General features: G+C 42.4%; 1 protein-coding gene across 1 annotated transcript in view; it reads left to right on the forward strand.

Annotated features, from left to right (window-relative positions):
• Positions 1-19,867, forward strand: part of tnr (tenascin R (restrictin, janusin)) — a gene marked incomplete at its 5' end in the record, with an annotated part of 203,904 nt that overhangs the window by 167,384 nt on the left and 16,653 nt on the right. The window contains 4 exons of the mRNA XM_080439872.1: positions 7,990-8,120; positions 11,974-12,106; positions 17,925-18,076; positions 19,404-19,500. Of these exons, the coding sequence (XP_080295998.1) occupies positions 7,990-8,120; positions 11,974-12,106; positions 17,925-18,076; positions 19,404-19,500 (513 nt within the window). The remainder of the gene's footprint in view (positions 1-7,989; positions 8,121-11,973; positions 12,107-17,924; positions 18,077-19,403; positions 19,501-19,867) is intronic.

A 19,867-nucleotide genomic window follows, 5' to 3' on the forward strand; every position in this document is an offset into this window, starting at 1 on the left:
CCCCTCAAGGACCCCTGGGGATCCCTGGACCCCACTTTGAGAACCAGTGATCTATGAGATGGGCTGAACAAAATGAAGAAGGAATGAGACCTGACATGAGATTAGAATATCTCTCAATCTGAAATGTCATATACTGAATATACATATATGGCTTTTGAAAATGTTATCAGTATTTGTGAACATAGTGTCTTTGGTGAGCTGTAACATGTGAAGTCCTCACAATGTATCAATCGCACCGTCTGATTCCAATTCCAATCTTTTTTAGTTGTTGTTACTGGTTATTGTATGATTCTTCTTGTCAGCTCAGTAGGTAATGTCATGGAATTATGTGACCTGCAACCTAAAAAGCTGCCAGTGACCTTCTCTACCCTGGTAAACATCATTTTGGTCAGAGCCATCCCTTCCATCGTGTCCTGTTTCCTCTGTCTCTTTGGGGTGCTACACTACGCTGTACAAGACCTCACAGGTTACTTTATGGGGTCGTACAAATGGGGTTGTGCAGTTTATTTCTTATCCACATGGACCCTGGCGTCCCTTTTCTGGGGATGAATATTGGTCAAAAATAGCCAATCTACAAGCTCACAACGCGTGGCATTGTGAGCTCGTAGATTTAATTAGCTATTTTCGCCGAAGAGATTTGGTTTTGAGGGACAAAAGGAGCAGACCTAATATAGAGTCCTGGGAAACTCAAGTCAACTAAGTATATAGGGTTTAAGTGGTTTTAGAGACCAAGCTATCATAGCGTATTGGAGGAACATATCTCACAGCTGCAATTCAATAGTACTCCACTTAAAATGTGACTTCATTTGTAGCTGGGGAGTTAGAATTAAATTAAGCAGCATTGGGGGACTGATCCATGAGTTTAATCAAGCACTGCCCTTTTAGTAAAATCTCATTTATATACACTGTTTTTGGTCAAATTAATTATAAAGTGTTGCAGGCCATTGAGCATGGCTGCTCAAGTGCCAGCACCTCCATCATGCATGTGTGTACGCTGTACACACGCACGCGCGCGCGCACACACACACACACACACACACACACACACACACACACACACACACACACACACACACACACACACACACACACACACACACACACACACACACACACACACACACACACACACACACACACACTGACATGTAATCACACCAGGGGGTGACTGAGTTCCCTCAACTTGAGAGCGGCCTTGTCTGGATGTTCATTAGAGCCCCTAATAGAATTCCTAATGCCCAGTTATGCTCTGCTAACACAGCCTGTTTTTTCTTTTTCACTCTACGCTCTGATAGAAAATGTCACAGTGTGAATGTGCTGTGAAAGGGGATGAGTGCGCTGACTTGGTTGGTTTAGCTTGTCTCGAGTGCTGCCAATGTCTCTCTGTTTCAGCCTATCTCTGTCTCTCTGTACTTAGCCATGGAGACTCACGGCTCACACCAGACCACAAAGAGAGAAACTCAACGGATTATAACCCAGAATGAAGGATTCACAGCTTGTACCCAAAGTTTGGAAATGTATCTCATGATCAAGAAAGAAGTTTAATCGCTTAAACCCTATTTGGTTGACTGGGGTCCCTCAGGGCTTTATACTGGCGTATTTTCTGTTTTTGCTCTACAAGGCTTTCCCCAGAATAATGGATGCTGGGTTGGTTAATTTAGTGAAAGTGTTTCGTCATCCGCAGTCTTTGGGAGTCGGGGCTAGCTATCACTTCCCAGTGATTGGTGGTACAGCATATTCTCTGAAATGCTGAGCATGCCGCTGCAAGGCAACACAGCTGTCCAATTAGAACAATTAGCCTGTTATTGCTGGTTCAACATGGTTCTGTGCTGCTGACTAGGCAGTTTAAAGCCAGGTCGGTCACCTCTGTAGCCCATGATTGTTGTTAAATACAGTAGCATTGTTGTTGTTGTTGTTGTTGTTGTTTTTAGTGTACTTTAGGAGCGATGGGCATCACAATGTATTCCTTTTCTTTCCTGAATATGAAATAGCCACATACTTGTAACTTAATTTCCAGTCCCCAGTGAGACTACAAGAGGAAGAAGGACAGTTAAAATGCTAAGAAAGATTTGATCATCGGGATCTCGAGATCCACATCTCGAGACTCCATTATAAAATAAAAGTTATATATTTGTGTGTGTGTGTGTGTGTGTGTGTGTGTGTGTGTGTGTGTGTGTGTGTGTGTGTGTGTGTGTGTAAGGAAATTAGCGTGGACTAACTTCGTTGGCCTACTGGCATGCACAAGAAAGTGGACAGACAGACAGACACACACACACACACACACACACACACACACACACACACACACACACACACACACAGACCCTCTTCTAGCATTGAAGTTATTTGAAGCAGACGGTGCCACCGTAATGGACTAAATGTGTCACCATCTTTATTGCAGTTAAGACATTGCCATTACCTCTCTCCATTGGAAGAGCAATACAACAGAATGCTTTAACAATTAGTGCAAAGTACACTTTTCTTATACCACATATTAGAATTGTGTTCATTTTATTAATCCAAAGTATTGATTACAAAAGCAGCAGATTATGAAAGCAAACAAATCCCCAATGTAAGTTACATTCAAAGCCCATAAGCATGCATCCCCATCTGCGCAAATTCACCCAATTAAAACCCAGCAACATCTACCCCATTGAACAACTTCCCCTCGGTCCATTCTTACATCAAATTATACCACGACTCGCCTCAGACCCTTTTTCCATCTGCTCGCCTGCCGCTGTTTACAGCCCGGGATCCGTTTACACAGCCAGTTTAATGAGAGATTAGATAAAAAAACAATCCCAATCATCTTATTCACATTTGAGTGTCCTCTGTGTCGCAGGATGGGACTGCGGAACCTGCCAGCGACTAAACTCAACACCTGTTTACCTGATTGTGTACCCCGACATGCACAAGTTTAATTACACGCCGAGAATGAGTAGAGGAGAGGCCGAAGGCTGGTATAATTGGGGAACGAGAGAGGGGAATAAAAGAGGAAGGAGAAGAGAGAGTCTGTCTGTGTGTGTGTGTGTGTGTGTGTGTGTGTGTGTGTGTGTGTGTGTGTGTGTGTGTGTGGGTGGGTGGGGGTGTGTGTGTGTGTGTGTGTGTGTGTGTGTGTGTGTGTGTGTGTGTGTGTGTGTGTGTGTGTGTGTGTGTGTGTGTGTGTGTGTGTGTGTGTGTGTGTGTGTGTGTGTGTGTGTGTGTGTGTGTGTGTGTGTGTGTGTGTGTGTGTGTGTGTGTATTGAGCAAGCTTTCTCGTGCCTTAGATAATCATTTATAAACGTATTCAACTGGTCTGATTAATACATGTGTTCTTTGGTTTTGAAACGGAAGCATTGTGTTTTACTGTTAGAGAGAGAAGCACTGGTTGTGGCCAACCAGTGCCTCTCTCTCTCTCTCTCTCTCATGCTCTGCCATCTGTCTGCTTGCAAAAATGCATCTTTAGACAAGATACAGTAGATGCCAATGCTGAAGCAACATCAACCAGCGTGAGGCGACGACAGCGAGAAACAACACATTTCCACTCAGCCTCTCTGGCCAAACAGGATTGGAATGTGTGTGTGTGTGTGTGTGTGTGTCTGTGTGTGTGTGTGTGTGTGTGTGTGTGTGGGGGTGTGTGTGTGTGTGTGTGTGTACACTGTATTACTATACTTGTGAGGGCCAAATGTCCCCACAAGTATAATAGAATTTGAGAAATAGACATTTGTAAAGACCGTTTTCCTGGTGGTTCTCACAGAAGAAATGGTTGCTGTATGGTTAAAAAATAAGCGTTACTTAGCGTTAGTCTAGAGGCCTTTGCACACAGGGTGCGATTAGTCAATCAGTTTTTACCGCATGCGAAAAGACGCACGAATCGAACTGGGTTCGATTGGAAAAAAACGCATTGCCGCATCGCATCGCCGCACGGTAAATTCACAGCCGGTGTGCATGAGGTCATTGAGAACCATGTGTTCATTTAAATAATTATATTGTCCGTTTTTTCCGTGCGAAAAATCACACCCTGTCTGCAATGGCCTTAGCTGTTCCAAGAACATTCAGGTTTGGATTAGGATTAGGCATTTAGAGGTTATAGGTTTAGGGGTTAGAGTTAGGTTTATACTTGCGTGCTGGTTGCTGTCCTAAAATGTTGACGTCCTCGCAAAGTAATACAAATGTGTATGTGGCGTGTGGGGACAGACAAAGTAGGAGGATGCGGAGAAAGGGTATCAAGTGGAAGGGATGGAGGAGGAATAGGAAAGGAGGCGGCTTGATAGATGGGAGGACGAGGCGATTATGGGCTGAGAGGAGCAGTCAGTGAGTAAGAGAAAGGAGGAGGCCGGGAGATTATAGGAGGAGAGGAAGAGGTCCCCACGTCACCGTGGAGACGTGGACTCTTGTTCACCTCAGTACTGTATAATATCATCAGGTGGAGACCTTGTCCAAAAAAACTTCTACCACTTTCACTTTCATTTAAAAAAATTATAAATAAAAAGCTCACAACGCGTCACAAGGTGTTGTGATCTTTTGGTTCAGCTATTTTTGCTACTGTTGTGTGACACTGTTGTAGGGCATGATTATTTAAAAAAAGATAAAGTTAAAACATCAAAATAAATATGGCGATACAAGGTTTCTGCGAGACAGCAACGATATCCTTTCAGTCTAATCTGCAGAGCGCAGTCCTTTCTCTCTCTCTCTCTCTCTCTCTCTCTCTTTCTCTCTCTTTCTCTCTCTCTCTCTCTCTCTCTGTACTGTAGCTGCCCTCCTCCTCTGTCTATCCTCTTGTCTTTACAGCTCTGTTACTCCTTGAGGCTTCTGCCCATCACTGCCTGAGATGAGTTGCCCTGGACACTGTGAGGTTATCCAGGCGAACACGCACTGTTAATTAGTGAGCTGTCAGGGATCCCTCACAAGTCACAACACATGCACGTGCGTGCACACACACACCACAAGGCAACAGGGAGCGATGTAAAAATGAGTGTGGGTTCATGGTTGATTTGACATAATTTTAGCTTTACTGAAGTTTTTTGGTGTGTGTGTGTGTGTGTGTGTGTGTGTGTGTGTGTGTGTGTGTGTGTGTGTGTGTGTGTGTGTGTGTGTGTGTGTGTGTGTGTGTGTGTGTGTGTGTGTGTGTGTGTGTGTGTGTGTGTGTGTGTGTGTGTGCGCGTGTGCGTGTGAGTGCTAGCTCTGGGCTGAAACCTGGGTCAGCCATTAAACTAAAATAGCTAAAGACAACTCTTCAGGGCTAAAGACAAAGCATTCTTGTCAGCCTGTCACTGAAATACTATATTTTCACAATTATACAGAGAGAGAGAGAGAGAGAGAGAGAGAACCAGCCGAGAATCAAAAAGTCACAGAGTCAGAGGGGGAGAACTAGATTATCTTTCATCTCCTCTTCTCAGCATTGACAGTGCAGTATATTAGCAGAGCAGGAGCTAATCTTTTTAATCACCTCAACCACACTGTGAGCGAATAGCTGACGATGCACCCCGCAGGTTACAGGTATGATGTAACCCCGGGAAACCACTTCCCCAATTCGAAGTCAACCTGTGTCGTACAGTAGGTGGCATCAAAATGAGCTTCCGTTGTGTCAAAAGGCCTGTCCCACCACACAGGGAGCCAGAAGTCACCCCCAACTCGAGTGATGTAAGTTGGGGAAATAGCGTTAATGGTGTTAAAGAAGCCACGGTAATCATCAATGGCTATTAAAAAATAAGCTAAAAACGCTGTTTGGGGAGGAAAAACTAAACTGCATGTTAAGTGTGATGTAACGGGTGGTAAACTTGAGTGGGCTCTCCAATCGAGACATTGTAATCTCGGCCTGAAAAATATTCCAAGACAAGGATGATGCCTGGGTGAATGAATGTGCTTACTGCACCGTGGAGATACGGTTTTGTTAAAACATCAGGTAAACCTGTTGCAGTATAACGTCTCTGTGCATAATGCAGTTTCTGCCCTTGTATCCTATGACTCCATTAGTGCATGCATCTTTGTTCCCTCACGACATTGCCTTTATGAATGTATGAATGCTGGGGTCTTACATCTCACAGTAAGTCATTGTCAACTTCAGAGAGAACAGATCATCTTAGGTTGTGGCTCCTGAACCGGACCGGTGTTCATTTCTACCAGCTTCGTATCTGGGAGTTTAAGGCTGTGCAATCTCACTGGCAACCAATTGCCCATACCCACCTCCGTGTGTTGTGTGTGTGTGTGTGTGTGTGTGTGTGTGTGTGTGTGTGTGTGTGTGTGTGTGTGTGTGTGTGTGAGAGAGAGACAGAAATGACTGTCACCACCACCTGAAATGACTGTCTGTTCGATTTAGTTTGATGTATATTTATTATAACATTGGCCTTGGCTAAATTAGCTGAAATGTAGAAATATTGCCATCCTGCAGGTATATGGGATTTCACCATCTGCATAATCATATTTAGCCTTTAGATATTCAGTATTTGCTTCTAGATGCCTTGTTATTCACTGTCACAAACACAGGGATATTCAAAGAGTATACGAAACAGTATGAAGGTGCATACAGCTTACAGCAGCTTGTCCTAAATAAGCCCTGCGGCAGGATACAGCATATGAGCTCGTATTGATATTACTGTACGCATGTAAACACACTCACAATATGAAGAGAACTCCATATGCAGCCTTAAGCCTTAAACCAAGTAAGCTTTGCTTGCTTACTGTTGAGACCTGGGGATTACAACACACATTGTGCAAAATTTAAGACAATTAAGACACATTTACAGCTCAATCACCTCAGCTGTTGCCAACAATTCACACGGATATCTAACAGACACAGTCTGTCATCTTGCCAAGCATGTTTGTTCTCGGTGGAAGTAGCATGACTAACTGATTTGTAAATAATGTAAATGGAAACAATTTCAAGCAACCCGTGTCCAACAGCACCAGCAGGGCTAGCAAGGCAGAGACACTGATGCACACCCTGTACGGTCTGGTTCCATTTGTACACTCTTGAAATTGCAAATGGATACATTACACAGAGGTTTTTACTGTGTACATGTTGCTCCAGTCAGGCTGACAGAACTCAGAAATCTCCCATTGACACTGTTGCTGCACAATTAGAGATATTCCATGGTAAAAAGAAAGAAGGAAGAAACCCGTCAAATTGTCAAATATTCTTTGCTCTCTACGCTTCTATAATTTTCCCTCTGAACAAGAAACTATAAATTTGAAATGTTGGCTGTTTGTTTGCACCTGATAAAATAAATTGATAGGAAGATCTGTGTGCTCCAGTACTCCCCTCTTTGATGAGAACATTGTATTATGAGAGCAGAGACTAGAGGCTAGAGCGCAGTTGTTACATTTTCCGTTTTTGGTACTCCTATTTTGGCTTAGACTTTCTTAAATTAATCTATGTCAAGGTAAGAATGTATTCCACTTCATAACTGGAATATCTATTCTGCTAATTAAAGGCAGGTATATTGTATTACAGGTATATTGTATGCCCTTGACACCATGGGATTTGCCTATGAAATGAATTGCAGTGATTGTGATTTTTGAAATATTTTAATTGATTTAATATTAGAAAGTATTTTAACCACAATAACCCCGGTGTCCTTAATGTTGGCATGTCATTATAGGCTAAACAAAAAAAGTTAAAACGTTTTAATAATACAAATGTTTTACAAAGATTTTCTACATTTTTCTGAAAAGATTAAATAAAATAAAATATGTTTCAAAATAGCGGATCTACCAGCTCACATGTTGCATCTTGATGCGTTGAGAGCTTGTAGATTGGCTATTTTCATTATTCATCATACACAGAAGTATAGGGCTTACGTGGTTATAAAGCATTTCTAGAGTTAGCAAATATTAACAATTTCAAAGAACCAAATGACTGCATACATCATTAAAACAAATTTGAGACCTGAAACTTTGGTCATTTGTTTCGTAGAATGAATGGATCCCCTCATAGTCTCCTGGCAGGAATTGTCCATGAAGCAATGACTTACAGTATAAGTGATGGATGTTGTTGTGTGTGTCTGATAGCCATGGACGCACCCCTGAACCTGACAGCCAGCGAGGTGAACCACCGCAGTGCTCTTATCTCCTGGCAGCCGCCAATGGCAGATATCGACAATTACATGCTCACCTACAAGTCAGCTGATGGCAGCCGTAAGGTACGTAGGAGATGCATGACTCTTAAGCACACACGCACGCACACATGCACACACAGCAGTATATACACAAAGGTGGCACTATGTATTTACACATTCAGACTCTTCCTCCATAATTATGTCATTATGTCATTATGAGGATATTATCACATCCTACTGATACTCTAGTGTTTATTCAGACTTCCATTGATTTACATTTAGGGCTAGTCATTTTGGTTTCTGGTAAAATTATTCACCAGTTATTTTGTACGTCTGTAACAAAAATAAAATATTGATCAAAATGTCCATCACAAGCTAGCATGGTGATGACCCCTGGCGTTGACCAGTTGGTGTCAGCCATGCACCAAAAATACAGTGCAGCCTTTAATTAACTCTAGCTGGTTTGACGACTCAGTCGTGTGTCAGTGACCTGGTCATGTGTCAATGGTGTGGTGGGTTGGTTCCGGCCGGGGGTCTGTGTTGCATCCTCCCCCTCTGTGCCTTTGCGTCCTCTGTCTAGTCCACAATAAAGCAACAACTGCCTATATACGGTATATCGTTGCTGTCGTGTGGAAAGCTTGTATGCCCAGCACGGTTACTTTTCAGGAAATGGAAAACAAAATAACATGTGTGTTTCAATGGAACCAATGTAGTCGTTATTTATAGTCACAAACTCTTGATAGTGCTTTTCATTGGTTTGATATTTATAAAGCCCACAGATAGCGTTAATCACTTTCACTTTCACAAAACCGACTTTTCTGTAATACTTATAATTTACCTGTAACAGAGTATTTCTACATTGCAGTATTGATACTTTTATTTAAGTAAAACATGTACTGAGTACTTTTTCCCCCACTGATGACACCCGCACGCAACTAAGTGCAACTTGGGCCTCACACTCAGCTGTATAGTACAGGACAGCACTGCAATGAGAGATGGAAGCACTGCTGTCCAGACTGCCGTTTCACAGTGGGTCATAAATGAGGTCTTGCTTGCTAAGGCAGAAAACATTGCAGCACAATTACCTCTGCTGTAACCTGACCATATAGCAGCCAGCTTTAATCCATTGAGACAGGGAACACGTGTCATTTTAAGATGTCTTTGGCTATTCAAAAATAGCAGATCTACAAGCTCATAGCGCGGCACTGAGTGCCGATGAGCTTATGAGCTTGTGAGCTTGTAGATCTGTAATTCTTTTGAGAAAATGTGTGCAAATGTGTGCAAATCTTTGAATATTTTTTAAAGCGAACATTTGTAACTCGAATCTTTGCTTCTGGGGATTCTACAAATGTCTTCAAAATCCTAAAAAACATTTTTTTTAAACTTCTGTTGCTGTAATGTGGTTCTCAAACTTTTTTCATGTCAAGGACCCCCAAAATTATATGTATTTGGCCGCGGACCTCCATCTCAACATATGTTGTTCCAGGGACCCCCCAGAAGCAAAGATTTGAGTTAAAATGTTCGCTTTAAAAAAGATAATATATATATTCAAAGATTTGCACACATTTTCACGATTCTTCAAAAATAGCAGATCTATAAGCTCGGTGCTATGAGCTTGTAGATCTGCTATTTTTGAATAGCCAAAGAAATCTTAAGTGACACAGATGCGTTCCCGGATTGAATTGGTTAACAGCTGTTCAGCTCACCTCCCTCTACACAGCCACATAATGGACCTCAGCAATTTATGACCAGTATCTGCCAGGGCAATCTCTTATCAAGCGTGACCTATCTGGTACCCCATTAGCATTTACGCATACGCAGAAGCGTGTATCATCATTAGTAAGTGTTTTTGTGTCACATGCGTGCAACATGCATACACAAAGCCTATACTGTATACACACTCATGTATTGTATTAACCAGAAACCTTGCATCTCCATATTTCCATATTTTTTCCCCCGTAAATTAATACCCTACTTTGTCATGCAAAAGCAGCAACAATAGCCGTCTACCAGCTCACAATGCGTCACATCGTGATGTGTTGTAAGCTTGTAGATCTGCTATTTTAGCAATTTTGCATTTGAAATTGAATCAGAAAGTGGTTAAGTGTGTCTGTGGGTTTTATCATCCTAAAGCCGATTTATACTTTGTCGTACGGCAGTGTCGCGCCAAAAAATTGAAGATTTACAACCTCAGCTTGAGCTCTACTGAGCTTGTAGATTGCCTGTTTTCGGGCACGTGACACTGACATACAACGGAGCACAAATGAGACTAGCATTATTAAGACTGAGCTGCAGTAAAGGTTGCAATGCAATTCTTATCTTGACCCTGAAAGCAGAGAGAGTGTCAGATCCATTGAGACAGAGAGACACCATTTACCACCTGCTCGGCTGCATAATTCACAGTGACATATTGCCTGGAAATGTGTGACTTTCTCCAAAATGATTCAATATTTCATTTTTTGGCTTGTTCATATTTTGTGTTGCCAAGTCATTATAGCCCCTGGTGACGAGAACGCACATGCATTTCAGTTCAACTGAGTTCACACACACACACACACACACACACACACACACACCCCCCCCCACACACACACACACACACACACCCCCACACACACACGCACACGCACACACACACACACACACACACACACACACACACACACACACACACACACACACACACACACACACACACACTGTACTAGTGTATGTGTGTACACGTTTGCACGTACATGTATGGTACACACACATTTAGTGCTGCCAATCCTAGCCCCCAAGTTAGGGGCTAGTTAGGCACCCGAACTGACAATGCTTCAAGTCTTACCCGATAAAGACACAATGCAGAACACCCCCCCCCCCACACACACACACACACACACACACACACACACACACACACACACACACACACAGAACACATAATCTGCCTACAGTAGCTGCATGCTGCTTGAGATTTGTCAAAAAATATGGGGGCCAATTGAGACATCATGACATTTCCACACAAAAAAATGAAAGTTATGTGTTCTGATTGTTTGGCAGTTACTTCGCTGAGCTATCTGTTATGACATTCTCTCTCTCATTCTCCCCCAATGTATCTCCCTTATATCCCTTAATACAATATGTAGGAAGAAAATTATTTCAGGGTCATCAGCACTGCAACTAACAACCTTTAAACAGAGCTCCTATCTTGTTGGTCCTGGTATTATGATTATTGGGCATAACAAGGGAATATTGTTAGAATTTTCTTGAATCAGTGCAAAGGTAGCATGATGATATTTTTTTTTGTTGGCAGAGATATTATGGCACCATGAAGTGAAGTCAGTGTTTTAATGTTTGGGGATTCCAACGTGGCAGGAGTTTTATCCCTGACATTTACACTGGATAAACGGATTAAATCAGTGTCTGCTACATGTGTGCATGCTGATCTGTACACATGCTGTATCTGTGTGTGCATATGAGTGCATAATCGTTGCCGTCAGGCAGAAACCTCATATCTCCATATTTCAACTTTTAATGTTTTTTCGTAAATGAATACCCTACTTGCTCACAACGCATCGCAACACACTGTGAGCTTGTAATTTAATATTAACAAAAAAAGGAACGGTTTTGGACATACAAGGTTTCCACCTGACAGCGACGATAGACAGTATCTGTGTGTGTGCATAGTGTGGGTGAATTTCGTCGCTGTCAGGTGGAAACCTCATATGTCCAAAACTGTTAAAAAATTTAAAAAGTAGCAGATTGACAAGCTCAATGCGTTTCGCGCCTACAGATCGGCTACTCTTGCTGTTTTTGAATTTGAGTGTGTGTGTGTGTGTGTGTGTGTGTGTGTGTGTGTGTGTGTGTGTGTGTGTGTGTGTGTGTGTGTGTGTGTGTGTGTGTGTGTGTGTGTGTGTGTGTGTGTGTGTGTGTGTGTGTGTGTGTGTGTGTGCAGGAGCTCATTCTGGATGCGGAGGATACGTGGATTCGTCTGGAGGGGCTGGCTGAGACCACAGAGTTCACCGTCAGACTGCAGGCAGCCAGAGGGCTGGACACCAGCGCTATAGTCTCCACCACATTCACCACAGGTACACACACACACACACACACACACACACACACACACACACACACACACATGCACACACACACACACTCACTCACAACACACACACACACACATGCACACACACTCACTCACAACAAGCATACCGTTGCTGTCGGGCAGAAATCTAATTTCTCCATATTTTAAATGCATACTGGTTGGCAGAGGGACCACAATGGAAAACAAGCTCCTAAGGCTTTTTGTGTTATCCTTTTAAAACTGCAAACTGTTCATAAAAAGTAATCATTCAAAAGAACACAGGTCCTCCAGTGATCTTTATCTCCCCAGGAGATAATGCATTCAGCCCTGTGTGCGGGTCTGTGTGTCTGTCTGCAGCTTATCTACACGACCCAGCAGCATCATAGTTCTTGTGCACGCTGTCAGCAGGCCAAGGACCTCAACTCCAGAATTGTTTAATATTATTTTTATTTGTAATCTCAGACCCACCATGGCTCCAGGCTATGGGATATGCTTCACATTTCTTGTGCACGCTGCCAGCAGGCCAAGGACCTCAATTACCGAATTCACTTCAAATGTATGCAAATGTATACATTTGCAGCATTTGAATATAATAGTTATCTCTGTCCTCAACCTTTGTTTACCAGCTAAAGATGGCTTCAAGGAAGACCGAACCCAGGTGGGATTTTGTATGCTAAAATTCATGGCTTCTTGGCACTCCTCAGGACTGTCTACGATTTGAATCTCGATTGTATTCACACATACATTTGCCCCAGGAAAGCCTTCCGCTGTGGCTAATGGCTGTATTGTTGCAGGATGTATGTCCTTCAGCCCAGCTACAAACACAAGGACATCCTCCAGAGACAGACTTTCCTCTTTTTCTGGGATGGGGGGCAGAAGAAAATGTGAATTTTTTTGTGAGCTTGTACGCCTATTGTGTTTGTGTATGTCCAGAATAGGGACTCGAGGGTTCATGACTGGCAGAAAGTTGTTTGTTTTTTCTTCTTCTACTTTCTTGTGGTTACTTTCAAATCAGTGTTGCCTTAGAGCTGTAAAAGAGTGTGAGAACAGTGATGTTTGTGTTGGATGGAGGTGGTTTGTAGCTACATGGAATAATGGAATCCATACACCTGTTTGTATAAGAATTTAAATTCTTATTGACTGTATGCGATTGGGGATGTATTCCTCAGTGTGTAATACTACTTGGGAAACACGTTCTTAATGAAAGGTTCCATGAATTGATGTTTAACTTTCTGTTACTTTATATATCACTGTTTATTCCAGTGACGATTCTTCACGTTTCTTATCATTCTAATGACAGTTAATACCTTCAATGTAGAGCAGATCATCTCAGCAGTAGCTCAGTGCTCCTCTTCCTGATGCTTGATGCTACCAGGTGGACTGAACTGAACATGAAAGATGTTCACCACAGTCTCAGCAGTCAGCTTGGACTCAGCGTAGCATATAAATGAGATGATTGAAGAATGCTGTTCCATGTTGTCAAAATCCAGCATTGCTAGTCTCCTTGAGCCTACAGAATATACAGTCTGACGGTCGCTGTATTTTCTAAAGAAAAACAACAAAACAAAACTTATCATTTTAGTATGTGAACAATTACTGGAAAAACATACAATATATTTTACATTTCAAGAGCAAGAAATGAGGCAACACCTTCAGACCCCCTATTTAATATGTATACGTATAAACATTTTAGTTACTCGAGGGTATCAGTGAGCACATTCCTGTGCTTTGCTTTCTTTCACATCTGAAGGGTATTATTTTAGTTAGTTTGTGCCTTAGTGTTATTTTATTGGTGTGTGTCCATTGGGTTTTAGATCCCCACTTTACAGGGTGTACATTTATTAAACGTATCATTGCATTCTAAACTGGTCTTCCCCTGGTCAACGAACCTGTGGTTTTAGCATAGCTGAGGAGTGAGGACCTTACCTCGCACAAAAATATGGCATAGTCGGCTATACACAGTTGATTGGATTAAAAGAAAAAACTGCACTTGCACTTTATAGCGACGGAGCGGCTCCGCCTGTTAGCTGGGCTTCCCGCTGTTAATATAATTATAGATCACCACATTTACAGTGTATCATTAAAATTGCTCAAATCTACAAGCTCAGTGTGAGCTTGTAGATTTGCTTGTAGATCGGCTTAAGTGGTTAATTCATGATATATTTCTTTCTACGCTTGCGTCCCGTGTGTCCCTTCCCAGAAGTGTTCCTAGAAGTGAATGTTCTTAGTTACTGTCCACCTCTGATGTGTTCTACTAAGTGCATAAACCTCTCTAGAGGCTGTTTCCCCCCGCTGCCCTATCTCTTTTTAGAGGGTGCTGTGTTTTTATTTATTTTTCCTTTTTTGTGGGCTCATTGCCAGCAAGCACACTCATATTATAATGTTTCTGTTTCTGGTCGGTAGTCATGGCGGACTAAAGTCTAATATGTGCAGGTTATTGGGTGTGTTGGCTCCTCCAAAGATGATACGATCTCCCACCCTGCAACAGCACATACTATAATGACCCAAGCATTTCCCCTTGGGTTCAACCTTCTTCCAGGAGAAGGCCTCTGAATTGAATTTCCACAGATCATAGAAGTTCCTGTTAAAGTTGCAGCCACCAAATATGTAAAGCTCTCCATTGTAGGCAAAGGCTGAATGATCCCAGCGTCCATCTGGAACAGGCTCTGCAGAACGCGTGCTCGCATATGTTGTTGTTCTGGCGAGGATAACCCCCAAATACAAATAACTTTGTCCCAATGGTGGCAGTTTGATCTGATGAAACAAGTGGTGGAGTGCCTCTGGTGTTAATTAGAGACCAGACCATTGTGGTGGTATCAAAATTATACATGTCATTTAAGTAATCCAGTTATATCCTCCATAGATAAACATGACCTTCCCCAAGACACAGGCTGCGTGGTTGCGCCTTGCCTCTGGAACAGTCCCAGAAGCCATGGGCTTGAACCATCTGTGAGTGTCAACATAAAATGTATAAAGCCGATTGGACTTGCACTCCCTTGTGCAAGTATCAATTCAAACCCTCCCCAGATGTAGATGGTATCCTCTACCACTACAGCTGTGTGTCCCTGGCATCCGAAGGGAAACTCAAGGGGACGTTCTCCTCCTTTCTTCACTGGGGGAAACATCATCAGCATAAAGACACTGTTGAAAACATGCACATCAATCTGAGCCCTGCCGTTCACTGATCTGACCGACTTCTCACTCGGCACAGCACTCCCTCGGGTCCTCAACGATTCGCACAGTGAGTTTTAAGTCGATCGGTTTGGCGGTTCTGGAGATATGCTGTTAACACACTCACACGCACATAGTGCTCCAGACTGTATCACGGAAGCATTTGAGCATTGTGGGAGGCAACAGTCTGGCTCGCGAGACAAACTTGGCACAACCACTGGTCAGGGGTCTGCCATCAGAATAGCCATACCAGGGGCCACTTGTGGGCAGCGCAATATAGGACTGGATTTATGCGGCCACAATTGACAGCATCCTGGCGTGCTGCATCTCTGCCTGGTATGGGAGCTGCAGCACCACTCTCGATGGCTAAGCATTACAGAGGGTGGTGTGGATGGCCCAACGCCAGCGCATCGTCGGAGGTGAGCTACCCTCCCTCCAGGATATACTGTGAGAAGCAGTGCGTAGCCAAGGCTGAGTGGATTATCAAGGACACTCACTACCCCAACCACAATCTATTCTACTCTATGTATCAAAGCCATTCGACCGGAGTATGGATCAGTTTCCACCTGTCACCTTCCAGGCTGTTGAACAAGCGCTGAGCCCTATCACCATGCCAGTTCGACACAGGCCATCACACAGGCATTATCACTTTATGTATATGTGACTATGATTCACTTATGTATAGTCTTACACGTTTAATATCTGGGCAGCCATAGCTGAATGGAATGGTTAGAGAGGCCGTCTCGGAAACAGGATGTCCACGGTTCGCACCCCAGCCCCAGTCGAAGTGTCGAAGTGTCCCTGAGCAAGACACTTACTGTGCCCTGGGCACTGTATTAAAACTCTTTAACTGCCAGAGTGTATACATTAAAAAACTCACCCACTGCCAGAGATTTTTTGATTTTCGTACCTTTTCAAGTAGTCACAGAATATTTATCTCCAGTATGATCGATCCCCTGATGGTTGCTAATCACAGAGGGTTTCACTGTGCTTCCGCGAAAGAAAAAAAAATGTCATTGCGACCTCCCGTTCGCTTTTATATGCCTTTGAAAATAGCATGTCTCGGCCAAAAATACATAGTTAAGAAAAAAGTACACAGGAGCCGAGATACAGCATTTTTAAGTAATAAGTTAACCAAGAAGTGAATGGAGCAGTACATCTTCGGATCGCGTTATCTCTGGTTCTGTGTGAAAAAAAATATTTTATTTGTATTTTTTTTTTTTTTTTTTACTCGCCCAAACTCGTCGTTGGCAGGCTGAGCCATAGCAGAATTTGACGAATTAACTTGTCCATGGCAAGCAATGAGTTAATGGCACCCACTGCTCCTAATAGTTATGATGGGTAAATGCAGAGGACAATTTTTTCTGCTGCTAAGTGATGTCCCTAATCTGAGACTGATTCTATATCTGATGGTATTTATCCCTCTAGAACCTGAACTATGAAGGAAAGGTCAGAAAATTCCAAAATTTTGAAAAGGGACACTTTATTGGGTCTTAAAACATTTTTGATTTTGTTTTATTTTATTTAACATTCCTTTGTATCATTTATTTGTTGTATCATATTTGATACAAGGGGTATTAAAAGGGGTATTTCAAGTCGTTTTTTTTTTTTTACTGCCTCCCCCCTGGCCAGCCGGGGCGCCTGATGGAGGGGAAAGGAACTGGTTGGAATAACGTGTTCCTTCCACGCGCTACGTCCAACCAGGGAAACTCTCCCCTGTCAGGTGATAAGAAGGTCAGTTAGCTCTCATGCATTGAAGGAGGCATGAGCTCGGCCCTGGCCTCCCTAGGTTGGCAGAGGGAGTGTAGTGCCCAGGATTACATAGAGATTGGCACTGGGTGTAAAAAATAGGGTTACAAAATCGTGGGATAAAATTTTGAAAAAAAATAAAAAATCAAGTCGGTTTTAACATTACAAAAACATTTATTTTAGACCTGTAGTATCAAATATGATACAAATCATAAAGGACTATAGACCTGTAGTATCAAATATGATACAAACACTTTTGACATCATAAAAAACAAACTCAAATGCTAAATTTTGAGAGCTCATAAGTGCATTCAAGTTATCCAACACTTATTTCAAAATATTAGTAAAGATATACTAGGAAAACGTACCCGAACTGCTTAAAAAATAATTGTTTGTTAGTAGTGCATCAACCTCTCCTGTTTAGTTGATGGCAGCCATTTTGGGTCAGACCACCTGAGGCTCTGTAACTACCTGCAGTGCAAATGGTATGGTCCAGGGGGAAGTGGGGATGTGTCAGATATGATACAACAGGTTCTTGGTCCAAGTATTCATTACACTGATTTATAAAAAAATCAGTGTAATGTGTGTATCATATATGATACGTTTGGTGACATAATACAAGCACATCTCGCAATATGACATGTCTCGCAATGTGACACGCTTGTAGATCTTCTATTTTCACTTTTTTCCACCCCGGAATTCATTTTTTTAATTTCTGAAAATCCTTAGATTTTTCATTGAATACATAAATGTACGAAAGTTATAAACATGGGATATTTAGTCGCGACCGTGACCCCTAAAAATGGTTCCATGACCCATTATGGATTACGGCCCTATGTTTGTAAAACACTGCTGTAATGTACGTATAACACCTCACTTCACTTGTTCTCTTTCTCCCATAGGGAGCCGTCTGTTCAGCACACCTCAGAACTGTGCCCAGCACTTGCTGAATGGAGAGACACTGAGTGGGGTCTATACCATCTACCTCAACAGAGACCCCAGCCAGGGCGTGCAGGTCTACTGCGACATGACCACCGACGAGGGAGGGTGGATTGTAAGTTAAACTTTTTATTGTGGATGTTCTGCAAGTCACCTCTTGTGTGTGTGTGTGTGTGTGTGTGTGTGTGTGTGTGTGTGTGTGTGTGTGTGTGTGTGTGTGTGTGTGTGTGTGTGTGTGTGTGTGTGTGTGTGTGTGTGTGTGTGCGTCCTTGCTTGCTTGCGTGCGTGCGTGCCTGATCGTGTGTGACACTTAAAGAGCTGGTGCCATGTTTTTGCACTTTTTCTGTTTTTCATGTGTCTATGAGGTTGATAGAACTTCATTAAGCCCCCAGGTGGTGTTTTTATGGTGTTTTATGTCTTCTCTGACTATTTGGAGTTTCTTCCTGGAGGCTGAAACCTTGAGGGTCAAACGTGCCAATAGAGAAACAGCGCTTTAGTGACATCACAAAGCCATACCCTCCCCCTCATTATCATAACACAACAGGTGTGGGCATGAGGAGGAGGAGGGACTAGGACAGATGGGTGGTGCTAAGGTGGTGGAGGAGGTGCTAAGGTGAGAACCAGGTATACTTAATGAACTGGAGGCGTGTCCACATAAAAACAACATTTTAACACTTACTGTACACTTTCTTTTTTTTTGAAAAAAATCCTTACATAATAATAATACCTTATGATCAGGTTTTATGGTTGAAAAATATCATGGCACCCCATCTTTAACACTATTGATCAGTGGTGGAAAAATACTCAAATGTTTTACTTAAGTAAGAGTATAAATACTGCAATGCAGAAATACTCTGTAACAAGTAAAATTCCAGTATTCAAAATGTGAGTAAAAGTACAAAAGTATTGGCATCAAAATATACTTAAAGTACCACAGTAAAAGTACTCATTGTGCAGAATGTCCCATTTCACATGTTCAAAAAGTTGAAGTTGAAAATGCCAGTTGTGGCGCATTGTGAGCTTGTAGATTGGCTATTTTCAAATGGCCAAAATATATATAGGGCTGAAGTGGTTAATGTATGTTTTGTGATAATAATCTAAATCTAAATAAAGTAACTTGTAACGAAAGCTGTCAAATAATTGTAGTGGAGTAAAAAGTACAATATTTGCTTCTGACATGTAGTGGAGTAGAGCGTATTGAAAATTGGAAATACTGAAGAAAGTAAAGTACCTCAAAATTGTACTTAAGTACAGTACTTGAGTAAATTTACTTAGTTACTTTACACCACTGGATGTTCTGCAAGTCACCTATCATGTGTCCGTGTGTGCGTCCTTGCTTGCTTGCTTGCGTGCGTGCCTGATCGTGTGTGACGGACACTTAACACTATGGATGATTGGTCACAAATGTCAGTAAACAGTGTCACATTCTGGTGTTTTTGCAGGTGTTCCAGCGACGACAGAACGGCCTCACAGACTTCTCCAGGAAGTGGAGTGACTATCGTGTGGGCTTTGGAAACCTAGAGGACGAATTCTGGCTGGGTAAGAACCTTATGTCACCAACAGCAATCACTACACCGTGCTCACAATGCATGTGATAATCATACAATGGAAAATCCAAAGTGTTCATTTATCTCTGAGAATGTACACATGGGTCCATTTGGTTACATTTAGTACATTCTTAGAGTTATAAATGGATCAATTAACACTGGGTGTACAATACATCTTCTTGTTTGACCCTGTGGCTCGTAATTCAGGCGCTTACCGTATCTGTTGTGTGTGTTCGTGTCTGTTTTTGTTTGTTGTGTGTGTGTTTGTGTTGTGGAGGCCGCCAATACACCAAAATACCAATACACCTGCCTAGACAGGGGCTTCAGCCCTAATGTGTCTCTAATTTATAGTGTCAGCT

This window comes from Gymnoscopelus braueri (genome assembly GCF_963280865.1).
Source record: "Gymnoscopelus braueri genome assembly, chromosome: 10".
NCBI classification, from domain to species: domain Eukaryota; kingdom Metazoa; phylum Chordata; class Actinopteri; order Myctophiformes; family Myctophidae; genus Gymnoscopelus; species Gymnoscopelus braueri.